The sequence below is a fragment of the Pezoporus occidentalis genome, unplaced genomic scaffold, assembly GCF_034315485.1.
Source record: "Pezoporus occidentalis ecotype Australia unplaced genomic scaffold, CSIRO_AGI_Poc_V1 ctg71, whole genome shotgun sequence".
NCBI lineage: Eukaryota > Metazoa > Chordata > Aves > Psittaciformes > Psittacidae > Pezoporus > Pezoporus occidentalis.
Window position 1 is genome coordinate 2,953,346 of NW_026916062.1, and position 17,502 is coordinate 2,970,847.

Genomic DNA, 17,502 nt, shown 5'->3' on the forward strand with positions numbered 1-17,502 from the left:
GATTGCCATATTGCAAGTCCCTAGAGATGATAAAAAGAACACAAAGGAGAGGAAAATGTATTTGTATGAGCACCACCACATCCACAAGGCTTGGTTCAGGATTTCCAGATTTCCATTCTCAACACTCCCTCCTTAAGCCCTATGGTGCAACCACAGCAGGATCCTTCTACTCTTAATCCTGCAATTCAAGAGAAAGGGTGGCCAATGGTCACAATGTGAAGGGGAATAAACTGTGTTCAATTTATTCCCTGCTGCAGGTTTGTATTCCTGGGGAGTGCCAGACCCTTAGAGGTTGAAAAAGTATGTTCTTACCGAGAGAAGTTCTTGCAGGAACTGCATCCTTATTGATCCAAAATGACACCCATGAAAGAACAACTGTGAGTATACAAGGAATGTACGTCTGAATAGTAAAATACCCCATACGTCTGCTGAGATCAAAGAAGATTGTCATAATAATATAATCACCTATAAATTAGAAAAAAAATACATGAAACTGAGAATGGTTTTCAGTTCTATCTTCATCTGTTAGTCTTCTTTTACACACATATTACGTGAAATAACATTTAACATTCTGCCTTACCAGACAAAGTATGAGAAATTTCAGTTGTATTTCGTAACCCTACAAATGCAAACTGATACAATCTCCAGTATTTTGGATCCGCCACTTCAACGGAGGTTTTCTTCCATTTGTATTCAATTTCATTTCTGGGATATCCATCTAGGATAAAACAGAGCAAATCAAGCATTCAGCTACAGTGTATACCAACACATATTTTGTAATCTCTGAAGCTGTTTATAAACTTTTTAAACTGTTTAAAAAACAGGGCTATACATAAAGTGGATCAGACAGAAAGCCAATATACAGTCCACCTGATACATGTAAAATTTAACCACAAAACATCTAGCCTCAGTACTAAGCCTAGCTAGAAATATATGATCAATCAAAAACTATGTAAATACAAACATTTAGTAAGTATCTAGATGATATTCTAGAACTCAGATAGAAAAACTGGCTCAGATTCATCACTATGAATTAATACACAAATATAATATACATTATCATTAAAAGACCACAAAGAGCTTGAGTACATATGTTTATAAAAGTCCTACTAATGTTTATTCTTTGTCTATTACTCTCACAATGGATGTCTGTGGCCTGATTCACTATCCAGTACTTCAGCTTTAAGGAAGTGTAACCTTCTTGATTTTCACATGCCTCGCGTGTTACCCCACATTACCTTGTAGAAAGGCAGAAATGAAATTAAGGGAGACTAGCTTGTGTTGCACAACTACTTAATCAATGGAGCTACCAAAGCTCATTTAGCCGGAAGCACTCAAGAAGAAAGTATTAAATGAAAACATTAATTTAAAAAGAATCACTGAAGTTTGATTTCATTGCCTATTAGGTTTCACATTTAGGAATAAGTCGTTTAGCTGTCTTCAGGCGGTTTGGGTTTCTTTTGCCAGTAATAACACAATCCCCTTAGATTTAATTTTTTTTTTAATATAGTGTATACTAAAGAAATTAATCCTGAAAGTTGTGTTTCTTGCTCACATAAGTAAGTCCCACTGAAAGGACTTCTTATACTGATTAAGCATTTACAGGAAAAAGTTGAAGAAGACAGATCTTATTTTTCCTTTTAAGTATACCACATGGAACTAATTCAAAGCTGGCAAGTCTGGCAGGCATAAAAAATAAAGTTCTTCCAGGGCAATAGATTTTCATTAACTGGAATGGGCACTGCATCAGACTCTTAAGCAATAAGATTATTTTTAAAGTTGCACCTAAATGAAATGCTTGAAATTCAACTCATTCATTACTGCATTTAATAATGCACTAAATAATGCAATAAATCTAATGAAAAAGAAATAAAATAGGTCAGTTCTTTTCTTCACTACAAGGCTTTAAAAAGTTAACCCTTGCTCTCTTGCTGGGATTTAAGGAAATTTAATGCCTGAATTTAAAGGAGAAAAAAAAAAAACAACCCAAACCCAACAAAAATGTATTTTACCACCTACAGCTTGAAAACTCCAGTGGGCAGGAGTGTTCATCCATAGGAAAGTTATGAAGCTGAAGATAACATTCAGCATTAATTGTCAGCCTAATTAAAAAGGGAAAAAAAGAAAAAAGAAAAAAGATTACATTCAAGCATCCAGACACTCCAGACTAGATAGTAAAGCACATGCACAGAAATCAGTTTTGTCAATTAATGAATGTTACACATAGCCAATTGTGTATCTGCAAAAGCATCCAGCATCACTGCCAAAGAACAAAAACTATCATGATATACAACGTGAGGACAAGCATTGTTTCAATTGCCATTTCAAGCCATTTAAAAAAAAATTCAGTTGATTTGGGGGAATCCTTCAGCTGCCTACCAGAAATAGGGGATAAAATAGGGAGGGACTGAAGGCAGGGCAAGAAAGGGAAGTTTATGACGGAAAAAAAATGAATTTTCTGAAGAATGCATTTTCAAGTCAAACTGCATTTGGCAACATTGTATCAGGCAGATAGAAAGTGAGGACATTCTTGGCCTTGTTCTATATTTGTGGCAAAGGCAGTAGCTTGGATATGAAAGAGCAGACTTCCGTATTTCCACTCATTTAATGTCTAAGGCATCAAGTAGTTAGTTGCATTCATGCAACTAATATATGTTTTAGAAGTAATTTAGGACTGTAATGGTATCAACTGAATCACTTGCTACTTTTGAAAATACCATCACAGATTTCTGAAGAGCTTCCAAGCAACCAATGCAAAACCCAGTTCTGCTAACTTTCACTAGGAAGCTAGAGTAAGGGGCTAGACTCCAAACTGCTTTCTTTGTATTTAAAATACCTCCTGTTGGTAACACTGTGAAGAAAGTCAGAATGTCTTCCAAAATCAACTTTGAAAATTAATATAATACTTACATACTTGACTGTATGCAATACTTACATACTGAACAAAAAGGGATGGGGAGAGGAAGATTGTGCCACACGGTGCCAGAAAGCTCTAGAAGTTTGTGAACAAAGTAGTTACTCTACACAAAGTGTCACTAGACCTTCCTAGAAATTTGTCTTGACCAAGAGAGAGGTTTATAAGGGGGATGAGAGGTTGGCAAACATCCCTCCATTTCTAGGTAAAAGAGTTGCATTCCTCTGAAGATACTTTTCAAACTGCAGTATTTTTTTACTACATTTATTACCTTTGTTTTCCATTTTCAATCTTTGGATAGTCAAATGCTTAAAGAAAACAAAACCAGACTTTTATTAAAAGCAACACAACTAGATTTGGAATCACTGGATTAATGGATGCAATGGATAGGCCATGGTACAGGGGAGCCCATGAACCTGGAACACTGTCAGATCCTATTATTGTTCCTTCAATAACCAACATATGAAACTCTCAATGTTATTCTACCTGAGGCCAAATTCAGGCCATATCCTCACCTATACAGATGTTTGCATGCTGCAGTACTGGATGAATACCTGCTCTGCTAGCCTATTACTAGCTCACTGCACTTCATAGCTCACACTATAGAACATTAATTCTAACCTATTGCTCTGGGAAAGCTCACTAGGGATTTTTGGTTTGGCTTTTTTTTGGTTGCGTTTTTTTCTTTGTGTTACTTAGACCCCATTTAAAAGAAATTGTACACTGAAACTGAATGGGCAATGGAAAAGTAAAGTCCAAGTATGTCAGCTACAAAAGGAAAAAAACACATTAGCATGTTAACAAAGAGGCTCTCTAGAGATTTTTATAAACACCAGTATAATAAACTGTTTAAAAAGTGCTCTTCAGGTATATTTGTATACTCTGAAATGAAGCACACTAAGAAAAAATTCAGTGAGGAGAATCCTTTTAAAACATTCTTATTCTTCCTGCTTCCGATAGAGAAGACTTCTATAAATTGTTCATACAACACAACTAGCTTGCTTATGAAAACAGCATAAATGACTGAAAAGTAATTAAAGGGTGCTACTTTTTGTTTTAAATAAGCAAACTCTCAAGAGCAGAATCAGATTTAGAGCACCCTCTGCATGGACTGCTTCCTGATCAGCTCCTAATCTATAGCAACATTTTTTAGGCATACTCAGAATTGAGAGATGACCCTAAAATGCTTTCTGTAGACTGCAGTCTTTCAAGAACTGTTTGAAAAGTGACACAAAACTTAAAGCCAGCCCAAGATCTCCCATTTACTAGAAAGAATTATTATCAACATGTTTGCTTATGCCTGATTTAGATGAACAGATTTGTTGATTTTAATAGCTTGCAAGGGAAAACATATTAAAAAGCATATGCAGGACTGGGGCTTTAGCTTTAATCAAATGTCTTATGAGTTTTATTATCTGAAGCATTTCATATTTTGCTTACAGAATATAATTTGGTGAAAATTAGATACTGAACTATTTAGAATAGAAAGTCTGCAAAACAATTTATTGCTAGATCTGCAATATGTTAGTGACAGACCACCACAGTGCCACATGCTATGTAATATCTTCTTTTAATCTTGCCTAAATGAGATCAAAATTTGCTAACCTCTTCAATTCTCTTTACCCAATTTTCTACACAATATGTTTCAATACTACAAATTTCAGGTTTTTCATGATCAAATATTTTCATTTTCTCCTTTCGTAAACTCCTTGCAAATTCCTGCAGTCCATAACAAAAGAGATACTAAGGATTTGATCCATATTCATTATTTCCATATTCTTGGTCATAAGAGTTTTATTTTTTTTCTCCCCAGTTAGTAAAAACCCACCTTAGAGTGTATAATACTCTTCCATCACTCCAGATTCGAAGCAAACGATTTGGAGTTGTAATCCAGTGAGCATCAGATTTCCTTGAGTTCCGGAAGAAAGTGTCTGGAATCCAAATTTTTCCAACCATATTGCTATTAAGCATAAGCACCTTCATTGAGCTGTTAAATTTTAGACGACTGTCATACCAAGTCTGGGCAAAAATTATGTCTATAGTGTATTCCTGAAAACAGAGAAACAACCACATGAAAGTATATATTTACCAAAGTCTGCAAGCCAACAATTTTTAATTCATACGTAAATTCGAGGTCTCTTCTTCTATTCTCTTTTGTATTACAGCAGCCCGTAACACCAAATCAAGAAATTAGAGGCTGATGAAAGACACACACAACTTTCTGTCCCTAGATGCACACTGATTAGTTAAAGGAGACTTGATCGGAGCTTGCTGTAACTTGGTTCCTGCACAGTGCAACCACCTCTGGAAGCCCTAGACATAAATGTAAGGGCACCCTTAATACTTCAGGGCTAGGCTATGTTTGTTAAGACAGTGATTCTACAACTCTAAGAAGCAAACAAAATAAACTATATTCCCCCCCCCCCCAAACTGTACAATATGGAATTTAAGATCCTTAAAGAAATTTCAGATTTTGAAAAATTCATGAATATGCAGGAAGTAAACATCACAGTTCGCAGAACTATCTGTTACCATCTGCCTCATTTACTTACCTACATACCTACATACACACAAAAGTATATATAATCATAATCAGGAAGGAAATTTCTAAAGTAGTTACACTTTACTTATTAAAGCCTGAAGAAAGTTTTTTTTTTTCCATTTTCTCAGTAGACTTACGGCCAGAGAAGAAAGGCAAATAAATAAATAAATAAATAATGGAAAGCCCACAGCCTTTTAACAAGACAATACTTGACACAGTAAAACTTGAGGGAGATAACTATTACAGATGCAATGAAATACTGTTTTTCAAACAATCCAGTTCCTGCACTCCAAAGGAGCAAAGTAGCAGCCTCTTCTCCGTTGTATTTGTCACAGCTCCAGATCAGGACTCTGATCTTAAGGGCAAGTCTCTCTGGTTGATGGCAGATGTGGTCTTTCCTTCATGGCTGCCCTATGAGGGGCAGTGAACAACTGCCCTATGCTCCAGTGAACAACTCAGCAGCTCTTCTACAGGACAAAAAAGAGCTGGAGACCAGACTTAGACATTGGGTGTTGGTTGTTCACTTCTCAGTTACACGAGTGGACAGACAGAACAGAGAAGGAGACTGGTTCAAACTCCTGCTTGAGCCAATGGGGTCACTACTAGTTTACTTAGTTAGTAAAAAAAATGTGCAGTGCAGACAGTAAATTTTGTTTTCAAATAAAATAAAAGTGGAAGGCTTTCCTGCTTGGATTGTTCAGTTTTGTTCATTTTAATTTCACAGCAGCCAACTGTGTGAGTTACAGGCTCCTCACTTGTTTCTGCAACTGATACCACCCGTCTTGCAGGAAAGTTTGTGAAATTTGGCACTTCATCCTTGAGAAGTGCGAAAGGCAGATATTCTAGGGCAACCTAAATCTCTCAATCCTCCAGCCTCTCCAGGTGGGAGAAGAACTGGAAGGATCAAGAAACAGATATGCAAGAGGGAGGCTTGCCCTTGCTCTGTGGTGTATGGGAGATGAATTACCCCCTGGACTGTGATAACTCAGTGACTCTCAAAGGTTATGAATAACTAGTGTATGAGGCAAACAAACAGTGAAGGGACAGAAGGAATAAAGGGACAAATAAAAAATGCATTTTAGAGATGACTTCACTGTAAAACTCTGCTTATTCCTTGAGAGGCACTGTTAATCAGGGGAAGATTCTGCAGGTCAAAACAAGTCCTTCATTATTTTACTTCTGTAAATGACATTCAAGACACCCTGAAAACCAAGGGCCTATTTAATTTTAAAATTCAGTTTTCTGTGCTCTTCTATAGTGGTTATAACCGTAAAGAAAACTTGCCTTGCTGTAGTGTAAAGGAGAGCCCAAGGCAGTGCAACAGAGAAGTATTTTAATAGGCTTAAATGGAACAGATTGAACAAAGATTTATGTGTTGCCTTTACAGTACAAATAGGAGGAAAAAAAAGAAGTCAGTGAGTGAAATCAGCAGACACGACCACATGTATAAAAAGTGCAGACTGACTGAGTTTGAAGGTGCTACTCTAGGCAACCACTTCACAGTAGCAGTGCATTGTCTGAGGAGAAATTTATCAAAGTGTCGTTACAGTCAAATTCACCCAGAGCAAGAAGACTCAGGCTGCCATAGAATACCAACCACCCTAATAAATTAAGATAAAAAAGGAAGAGGAGCTCATGGATTATTTGAACACAAAGCAAAGGAATAGTCTCAGCAGACCCAGACACTTCTCTTACCTTTCAGCATTAAACATGCAAGTTTTTATCATAACATGCTTTACAGGAGTTAAGGAACTTTTTTGAAAAGATGAAAAAAAAAAAAGGAAAAGAAAAAAGAAACTGTGTTAAAATTCTTCAAGATACATTTACAACTGTTAAAAATAAACTAATACATAATAGTTTAACATCATAAAATTAGTAACTACATTTTTCCAAGTATCTTGCTGCATGTATAACAACAGATCCAGTTGCTAGCCTATTGTCACATACCTGCAGAGGGCGGTCCTCCATTTGAAAGCTTACACTTCAGCACTCAGCCATCTTCCTCTCCCTCAGGAATCAGCCAACCAAAGGCATAAATCCTCCTACTCATCTCACCTGATATATGTGAACTTGCAGTCTGGCAATGGGTGGTAGCAGCAGCTCACCCCCAACTTCAGCAGGACTCAGAGTCAGTGCTCCCTGGTTTCCCCCCCCCAGAACACTTTATTCACTTGCAGTATCTGTCTTGGTGGACATTACTACCTACTTCTTCAGCAGATCTATTTGTCCTATGCCTCCCGAAGACCTCTCCGACTTTGAGGGTCCATAATACATCCTGAGGCTGCATATATTCTTCACACAACGCATCTTACATAGGATCACATTTTCAACCCATTGTATCTGCTATCTTCCACTCAAGTGAACTTTAGCATAATGTCCAAGCACATACGTGTAGTCATATTGTAGAAGTGCAAGGCATATGAAAAAGGAACTCAAATGTATATTAGCCTCCTTTCTGAACACTAGTTTCCCTCCAGAAAAGGACAGGTAGCATAGGTACTTATCAGTCACCAAGCACAGGCAAATATACAGGATGATCAGACAACTAAGAGTTTGGCAGCATGCAGCTGTGACAGTAAAGAAGTTTGAGAGCAATAACCTGAAAAGGAAACTATGCTAGAAGAATAATCAGGAAAGTTGGATTCTTTCTGAAAATCCAGTTTTGAATGGCTCCTAAATGTTCAGATTTTATGGATTCATACGTTATAGTCTCTTAAATTTGCATCTCCTGAAAAATATTTCATATTTCATTTTAAGAACAGGAAATACAGATCCCTAAAATTTGTTGAAAATTAGGTTAGGAAAAAGAAAATCACTCTGTCTTCTAGGAGTACTTTGTTTCCAAAATGAAATGAATAAAAGCCCTAGCTTGCTTTAGACACTGTATGAGCAAGCACAACAGCAGCCAGATTTAGACAATATTCTTTTGTTATAACAGATCTTTCTGAGCAATTATTTTGTTTTTCCTGCTTACAAAAGAAAAAATAAAAATTAATATACTTATCACTACTTCTGTTAGTTTTTCATAAATCTCACCATTTAATGTCACTGTGTAACCATAAAAATTAGTTTACTATTCTCTCTTTCAAATGAAACTAATGATAAAATAGCCATGCAGAACAAAATGAAATCAGTCTATGGCTGTGTTAGTCACAGTAACAGCAAAATGCATACTTATTTATATTTAGCCTTACAGGGTTCAATGATCATGGCACACGTTAGCTCATATTTGGCATTTGATTAGATCACTGACCTCTTTTTTGCACAGCTTGCATAAAAAGCCCACCTGCCTAATTATTTACAGATAACTGCAATCCTCCTCCATCTTTTTTCCCCTCTAAAAGATCATAACAAACTCCAAAGGCTGGGAACACACTGACTAATCAGAGATTACCATTAAAGGGCCAGGGAGTGAACAAACTGAGTATTGACAAGCAGGTGCACAGTCTGAGAGAAAATCATTTAATAAATAAAAGCAATTACTTCAAATAAAGTATAAACAGCTACTGTATGGGAATAAATGGAATCCTCAATATCAGTCTCACTGTCATGCATAGTTCAATTAGACACAAAAATGGGACAGTGGATTAGGTTTATCGGCAAGCCGTTAAAGAAAGGGAGGCAGATATCATCCTACATGATTGTCTCTCAGTGTAACCCACCTCCCACAAATTCCAACATAATATCAATAAGGATGGGAAAAAATCACAAAGCAGAAAAAACATTTTACTTGGATATTTTGTCTAGCAGTCTCACAACTGATTTGATATTCCACAGTGAAAAGTGTGGAGAAGTCAAGCAATACATAGCTAAATTGTCAGCTGGATTACGATAGCTACAACACATTTTGTTTGAGAACAGGAAGAGAGTGGCCTAGTTTCCTGGGGCCAGACATAAAAGCAATGGAAAGTCCCAAAACCAGACTCGGAACTCAAAAACTGTGTTTTTAAACCACAGGCCTGCAATACAGTTGATTACCAGTGAATTTCAGATAAAAAAATAATAAAATCTTACTCCTGTCATTTTATCTTTACTCAGAAACCCACCACAGCTTTTCTCCCAGATTCAAAATTTCACCTGAAGGGCACACAGAATTTTCAAGAGTGCAACAAGCTGATTCAGAAATCTGTTTCACAGGGAGCCCCTGAACTTAGAATTACCAAGTGTGATGTGAGTTCATCTTATTCAGCTTCAAGGTATTTTCCCCATGTTTCTTCATTCTATCCAGCTTTTTTAAATTCATTAAACTGGAACTCAGTGTAATACTGCATTATTGATACTACAGCTGTGGAAGAGGGGGCTGCAGGAAATACACTGAACAGAAGTGCACAGCACGTACTCCCAGAACCTTTTAACCAGTCAGATTGTTATAACCGTACAGGTAATCACACTGGAGAATGTACGCACAGGGTTAAGTGGAAATATAGCAAATCATATCCACAGAAGGTGAGGGAGTACAGTGAGACCTAGATAGTCACAATTCAGAAAAAAAATCCGATCACTTTTCACATCATAATTTTGTATCTGTGCTTATCCAGTCCTTATTTTGAACATGCAAAGTGACAGATGCAAACAATATGAATAAAATTTTGCCTTAGCAAGATTTATCTCAATACTTTGTAGATTACAAACCATAATTAAAATCCTGCCAATAATGAAAAGATTAGCTAGAAAAGTAAGTAAAGCACTTCAGCAAAATCTCTGCTTTTATTTCATCAGCATAGATTTTGGCCATTTGAAATGAACATCAGGAGAGGAAGTAGACGATATATATATATATATATAATCTATATACATTCCCACTGCAAAAATTATACAAAAAGTTTTGGTTTGCTTTTCAACTGAAAATTGACTATTTCAGCTACTGCCACTCATAAAGAAACATTAAACTACAGAAAGAACCAGAAAACTCAGAACAAAAGAAAAAATCAGACATAAATGCATACACATATATTTAAAACCCAGGAGTGAATACTGGTATGGATTAAGGGTTTGGCTTTGAGATTGTGAATAGTGATTTATCAGCTGCATTAAGTGCACTTTCTAAATTCAAGCAGCTAAATCTACTTTCTTGTAACTAGAGAGACTCAGGCAGTCAAAACTGCTCTACAACACCAGTGACAAAGCTGCACATTACTCAAGCATACATGGTTTTCTACAATTTCCTTTTATAAGTAAGCTATCAAGTCTCAAATACAATACCTGAGCATTCAGTATGGTGCAATGTTTTTTAAAGAAAGATTAACTGCACAGTTACTGTTTGGTCTCTTTATTTCCATGGTTTTCCTGCTATGCTTCCAAACATCAATACTGATGGCAAGAAGATTTATCTGGGTTTTGTTTCTACCTTGCAACTCCTGAAAGATATATCATCCTACATGAAAAACAGCACAACTATCAGTTTAGCTTTCTGATGAGGCAGTCATACAACTCCAAATATCAGTCACCTGCTACACTGGAGATGGAAGAGCACCAACAACTGTTAAGAACTTCCTAAAAGAGCTTCTATTTACTTAACTGGCCTCAACGGTGTCACCGTTTGTGGGGATAACCCTCTACAATAGAGACATTACTATTACTCAAAAGGTGAAATCTTATGCAGTACTTACTGCATGCCATTGAATGACACTCCAAAACAGTCCAACAAGAAGTGATTTAGATGTGCGTTCTCCACAGGGGTTGAAATAACCACCTCAACTATATAAGACTAGATGAAATTTCAAATCATAAAACAACAGTATAAAAATAATGAAGGCCAAGATCAACAGGCAGGGAAGTTACATTCACTTACTAGAAAAAGCACATGGCTTTTCTTAATAGCTATTTTGTCAGTGCTGTAACCCCTATTAAAAGGGAGTAAGGGTAACACTTTTCCCAGGAGTAGGTCTGGCTCTTTGCTAAACAGCTTGGAGGTGCTGCTGCAAAAAGGGCATCCAGAAACCCTGCTTTGTAAAGTGAACTTCCCACAGCATGCACTATGAAGAGAAAAATCCTGTTTCTGCAGTCCAGCTTTTATCAGAGAATGACATTTTGCAATGTCACACAGATCCTGGCACTAGCCATCATAAAGGCAAGTGAACAACAGCAGCTTTCCTCTGGAGTACAGCAGCAAAGGAGGCAATGAAAACCCATATGCTAGAAGCCATTGCCAAGGACAGTTTCTATCACAACAAGCTGTTACAAGTTATCATAACAATTAAAGTACATTCCCTGCCTTTTTTCCCAAAAGGCAATTCAAATCTAGGCCAACAGGATCGTTCCTGGATGTGGAATGCAGCATCACAAATTACCATATAGACAGACAGACTAGGATTTAATAACAAAGAACAGGTGTGTAATGTTCCTCAAAATAGTTATAATGTATTCGACATAAAGAGGTACAAGACAAAGAACTAAGTGTAGCTTGTCTCAGCTGCAGATACAAGGGAGACAACCACAGTAGAAGCAGACAAAGTATTTGGATAGGTTATTCAGGCATCAGAAGTAACAATAAACTGTATGACAGAGCAGCCAAGCAGTCTATGCAGTTTGCGGGGAAAAAGCAGGAGTGAAGGACTGGTGAGTTAACTTTAGAACCACTCAATACCTTTACCTTCTTGGTGAAGTGCTATATGGCAGTTCTGTTAACATCATTTTTTGTTTAGACCGTCTCAGATCACAACTGAATTGTGCAGGCACTCAATGCTGCTTATGCAGGATACACATCCTCTGCAAGGAGGTTTGAATTTAACATAAAAGACAAGATTCAGAAAGACAACAGAGGCATAAGAAACATGAAACAAAGAACCCAGTCAGAATTACAGGTAGGGATTTTAGCACAACAAAAGCTTAATTGTTTGTGATATTTTGCAACCTCCACAGAAAGAAGAAAAAAAGAAAAAAAAAGTTATGAGAAACAATGAAACAGCTTTACAGGCATTTATAGAGAGTTTCTTTCAACCATAAAGGGCAGCTTGGGAGAAAGCAGTATGAAAAGTTGAAAGAATGCAAGCAGAAACTAATGAGATCTGAGATAGCAAATGACCTCTTGGGGTGGGGTGGGGGGATAGGAATAAATGGTTGAGGATAGGCTTTGAAGTGCCTTGAAAGTGATAGGAAACTGTTTATGTGTGAGGCCTGGTGAAAGAGGAGACTGAAGAACCACCTGAGCAATAATGACTCAGTTGAAACAGTGGAAGATTCTCTCTGTAGGACATCACTACACAGCACAAACGGAGCAAGGGTGCAACTGAAAAGTTACAAAAATATGTTAGCATAACAATGGGAGTCTGGAAAAGGGATTTCATGTGATGGATTAAAAAATAAATATAGATAAAAGTCCTCTGCACTCACAATTTGCAGCACTACAAGACCTGGTTCTAAGATCCATCACATCATAGAAAATTTTTAGATTTCAGGCCTCAATGACACAGGGACTAGTGATTACCCTCATCAACTGTGTGGAAGGGGTAAAATTTGGGAAGATCTAAAGCTGTGATTTAGCCATACTGAGCTAACTAAATACCTATGAACAGATATGAGTGACACAAGGCCGTATTTCAAATTGGACAAAAGCAGACACACAAAGGAGAAGGCAATTGGCACAGAGAGAGTGCTGAATTTGTGCATGAAAAAAAGTAGTTGAAAGCAGGACAAAGGTGACCATGGAAGATATCCTGCACAGAAGTGCCAAAGAATGAGCATTAAGAAGTACATTCATGTCAACACCTAAATAGATCAAGCACTGGGAACATGAGAAATTAAGGGACTAACTCACAATACACTGGCAAACTGACCACAGATAAAAGGAAGCTTTTCAGAACTGTCTTCTAATCAGATCAACAACTCAGCACTTCTGCTATTTCTTTAACAAATTAGCCTTCTGCAAATAGACAGTACTAGCACCTAAACGTTCAGATACTTTAAAGGTAGTTTGGTTACTGCTCTGGCTGTGGGTACTAAGAATCTGAGATGATATAAACTGGATTTCCACCAGTAAGCCATCATACTCTATTGAAGTCAGAGAAATAAATTATTATTATTAATACTGAAAGCAAGCCAACTGTGGCTTAAGTGATACAATGGAATTATACAAAACCAGTTGTATATAAACCACAGCACAAAAAGACTGCAGCCTCAGACTATAGCATTGCTAAATGGCACACAGAAATCAGGCCATATTTTACAACAAAAAGTATAGTTTTTTTCTGGTGTCTTGTGTTGAAGCTTTACTACTTCTCCTCACTTCCTATCTGTTAACCCGTAAAATGTAGCTGAAAATGGGACAAGTACTGTATGCTGTTTAAAGTGGGGGATAAAAGACGCTTGTATTCTGGTTTGGTTTCAGAAAGCTATTGCAATATTTATCTGCTGTACCACAGCTGCTTTTTCCCTCACCCCTCACCATTCCCTCCAGAATGATCACAGAAATTGGGAGAGACACAGTAACTGCTTTGCTGAGCCAGTGTAAGCAGAATATTGCCTATACTTGGCCAATTCCCCTGAAACTAAACAGAACAAGCTTAAAGCTACCTTGCAATAGCAGCAGGCAAACTAGCTGCCTGCAAGAACAAGACTAATCAATTCCAGCTTCCCCCTACCCCCCCAAAAAAACAAGAGAGAAGATTCATGAAATTTTATTTGTAAAATATCACTCAAGTTTTTAGAGCTGGTAAAATGAGAAATACTAACAGACGTGATTTTTGACAGTTAAATCTATTTCATAATAAAGAAAAAACAATGCTCAAGCCTACCAAAGAATTAGTTGCTCAGCTGCTGTAAATGAACACAGTGTCCATCAATCTCAAACACTCATCTGAGTAACAGTCAATTAACTCCAATCACTTGCAGTGCTGACAGGCACCAAAATGATTGGAATCTATCTTCTCTAATCAAAATAAAAGGGTAAGTTGGGAAAAAAAGTTATTATTCTACCTTACGTCAAAGATGTTGTACAGTAAGAGACAAGTAATATTTAAAGACTTGTTGGTATTACTGTCCTCATCTATGAGCAGATACTCCTGCCATTTGAAAGAACTGAACCAGTTTTCACAAAACATACACACTGGGCTCTCAGAAAATTGCAGTGCTTGCATGCTGAATCAACACAACCTTAGGAAACCTCATAACTTCTTAGATATGGCAGAAGTGCATCCCTTATGCTCTTCCTTTCAGTCTGTCATCATAAAGCTCATAGAGACAATGGTTCTCCTCAAGACTGTCTTCTTCAAATTCCAACCACCACAAAAAGCTTCACATGCAGCTCATAAACCATGACAAGCCATATCAAGCAGTGTTCACCTAGTCCTGAAATACTACTATTTACTGCAGCATTTTGATAGCACCATGATTTATTACGTGTTTCTTGTATGGAACTATGTTCACTTTGACACACAGTTCTCCGTAGCAGACAGACCAGGAGGGGGAGAGAGTGTTCGTATTGTTCCTGTTATACACTCCTTACTTAGTTTTTTTTTCCTATTGTGTTTGTTGAACCCTTAAATCAACATGACATGGTTCACACATGTAAACTGAAGTACATGCCTAGGTAACAGCAGGATCAGGGCTTTGCCAATTCTGATATTTCTGTCTTTTTCTAAACCTCATCCTTTATGCTAGATACTATTCATTAACAAAACAATTAATGTAATTCAGAGTTAAAAATACATTAATTTACAGAATAATGCACACAAAGAGTGGCAGTTTGAGTACAGGATTTCAGAGTAGCTTCAGATAATTTATCTTTGGGACAGGATTATTTATACTCTAGTGTGCTTAATGTAAATTTCCTGGCACTGTAAAGCAAGAGTACAAAACCTTCAAACCTTCTACACAAATTCAATGACTCGTAGAATAAGTGCAGTGACATACCTGATCACAAAGCATCCCCCACAAGTACAATAACATTGAACAATGTGTATTAGGATACCAAACACATTGATAGTTGAACACATAAAAAAACGCCAATAAATTAAAAATCTGCTGTTAGTTGCTGCAACTTGAGAATAAAATGGAATTCGTAAGTCAAAGGATACTTAAAATTCGCCATTAGCACATTCTACATGACGCCATAAATGGCACATTATCGCAGAAAAAAATGTATCCTAACAGTGCCCAGGCTGTGCAGTCTGTGTACCAAAGTAGCATATTGCGCAATCTGTAAAAATCTGATTTGTTCAGTGGTGTAATGTGTGGGGTTTGTTCATCAAGAAGTTTGGGGGGAGGGAGGCTCTCTGTGGCTGTCGTTATGTGAAACAATACTCCTTTTGACTCTGTAACTGTTGTACTCTGTAGGTAATGGGGGGAAGTCAGTTGTATTGTTCCGCGGGATTGTGAGAGAGAAAAGGGGCCTGGGTGGCTCGAAGTGGTGTCTTGTTGCAACGTTTGAGGGGAGGGGAGGGGGCTGCGACGGTGAGGAGGCTGGAGGCTGGCAGTGGACGCTTCTCGAAGCCTCTGGCAGCTTCTCGAAACTTCCCGAAACTTCTCGGTAATGAGACCCCTGCAACAAAGGGAACCAATGGGGAAGAGCCATGTCAACATCCGAGTGAGGAGGGGCGACAGGATTGGCCGGGGCCTTGAACCGGAGAAGATAAAGGACCGCCTCCCAGGTACTGCGTGTGTGCGTCTTGGGCGGAGCAGAGGACTCCCCGGCGCACCCAGCGCTGTTTTATCTGCTATCGCTTACTCAGTTCAATAAAATTTATACTTTAAACCAAATTGGCTACAATATTGATAACAGTGGTTTACTCTCTCGTTAAAAATAAGAGTGCTAGGCTTCAAAGTATGGCCTTCAGTTTGTGGTCACAGCAGTCTTCAACGCATAACTAGCAAAAAAAACAAGCGACAAAACGTAAGTCATCTACAGAAGAGACAGAAATGTTGGAAAATAACAAAGAAACCGAATTGTTTCTGTGAAATACAGAATTAGTTCCAGAATTAATCCTGGAATTTTCAGTTTGGACATTCTAATACAAAGTTCCATTAATAAATACTAAAATTGAATAGAGAGCATCATCTGCATCCACAGCAAGGGAAGAAAAGAATACATAGTCCTCAAATACACTAAAATGGTAATGATACAATAATGTTTCAAAATGTTAGAGCATGACTCAGAAACACATAAAGAAAATGAATTCTGAATTTTTTTTTCTGTAAACATACAGATTCATGTAAGTATACACTTACAGATATAGACAGACAGGTAGAGTATTTTTTTCTGGCCCATTTTTAATCTATCAGCCATGATGTCCCTGTGTCTCTACAAAACAGATCTGACTCTTTCTAATCCTCTCCCCATTTTTGTTACTTGAGCATTGCTCTACTGTTTCCTATATGAAGCCTGATTAAACTGACATTAAGGACAAGGAAAGTACAAACTTTTCTGTTTGCTCTTAATTTTTGACACAATGCAATACTGCTTCTTACTTAAGGAACTGCTCCTGTGAATCCTTCTCCAAAAACTGTCATTTGGGGTCGCAGTCATTTATTGATATGAGTTCAACAGAAATTACAAGATCAGGTATTCTCTTAGTTAAAGGAAGGTGAAAATGCCTTGAAGTGCCACCATGCCTTCCCCAGCCCACTGACTTGCACACTTGCCTCGTCTTGTCAAGCTACAAAAGCTGTGGCACTTGCATGGTTCTCCCCAGGTCCCTTGGGGCACCAGCAGCACAAAACATTGTGCATTTATGCACACATAGAGTTTGGGGGACGAATACAGGGCAGAGAAAACTGAGACCCACAGGCAACACAGATTAAAACACTGACCGTACATCAGACTCTGCCAAATAGTACCACCAAACTGACTTTTTTTTTTTTTTTTCCATCTTGGCCCTAGTTTGGAAGGCAAGAGAAAGGTAGTAAGAGCCTACAACATTTACATTAAGTGCCCAACTGAATGCCCCCGCACTGGAAGCATTCAAGGCCAGGCTGGACAGGGCTTTGAGTAACGTGTTCTAGTGGAAGTTATCCCTGTGCATGGCTGGGGGGTTGGAACTAAATGAGTTTTAAGGTCCCTTCCAACCCAATCTACGATTCTATGAATGAGCCTCTGCATACAAGGAAACCA

General features: G+C 37.7%; 1 protein-coding gene across 1 annotated transcript in view; it reads right to left on the reverse strand.

Moving 5' to 3' along the window:
- GABRG1 (gamma-aminobutyric acid type A receptor subunit gamma1) overlaps positions 1–17,502 on the reverse strand; it is a 60,667-nt gene that overhangs the window by 9,076 nt on the left and 34,089 nt on the right. Inside the window, exons 4-7 of the mRNA XM_062642397.1 lie at positions 4,743–4,963; positions 2,020–2,102; positions 581–718; positions 313–465 (exon numbers count right to left, since the gene is read on the reverse strand). Coding sequence (XP_062498381.1) covers positions 313–465; positions 581–718; positions 2,020–2,102; positions 4,743–4,963 — 595 coding nt within the window. The remainder of the gene's footprint in view (positions 1–312; positions 466–580; positions 719–2,019; positions 2,103–4,742; positions 4,964–17,502) is intronic.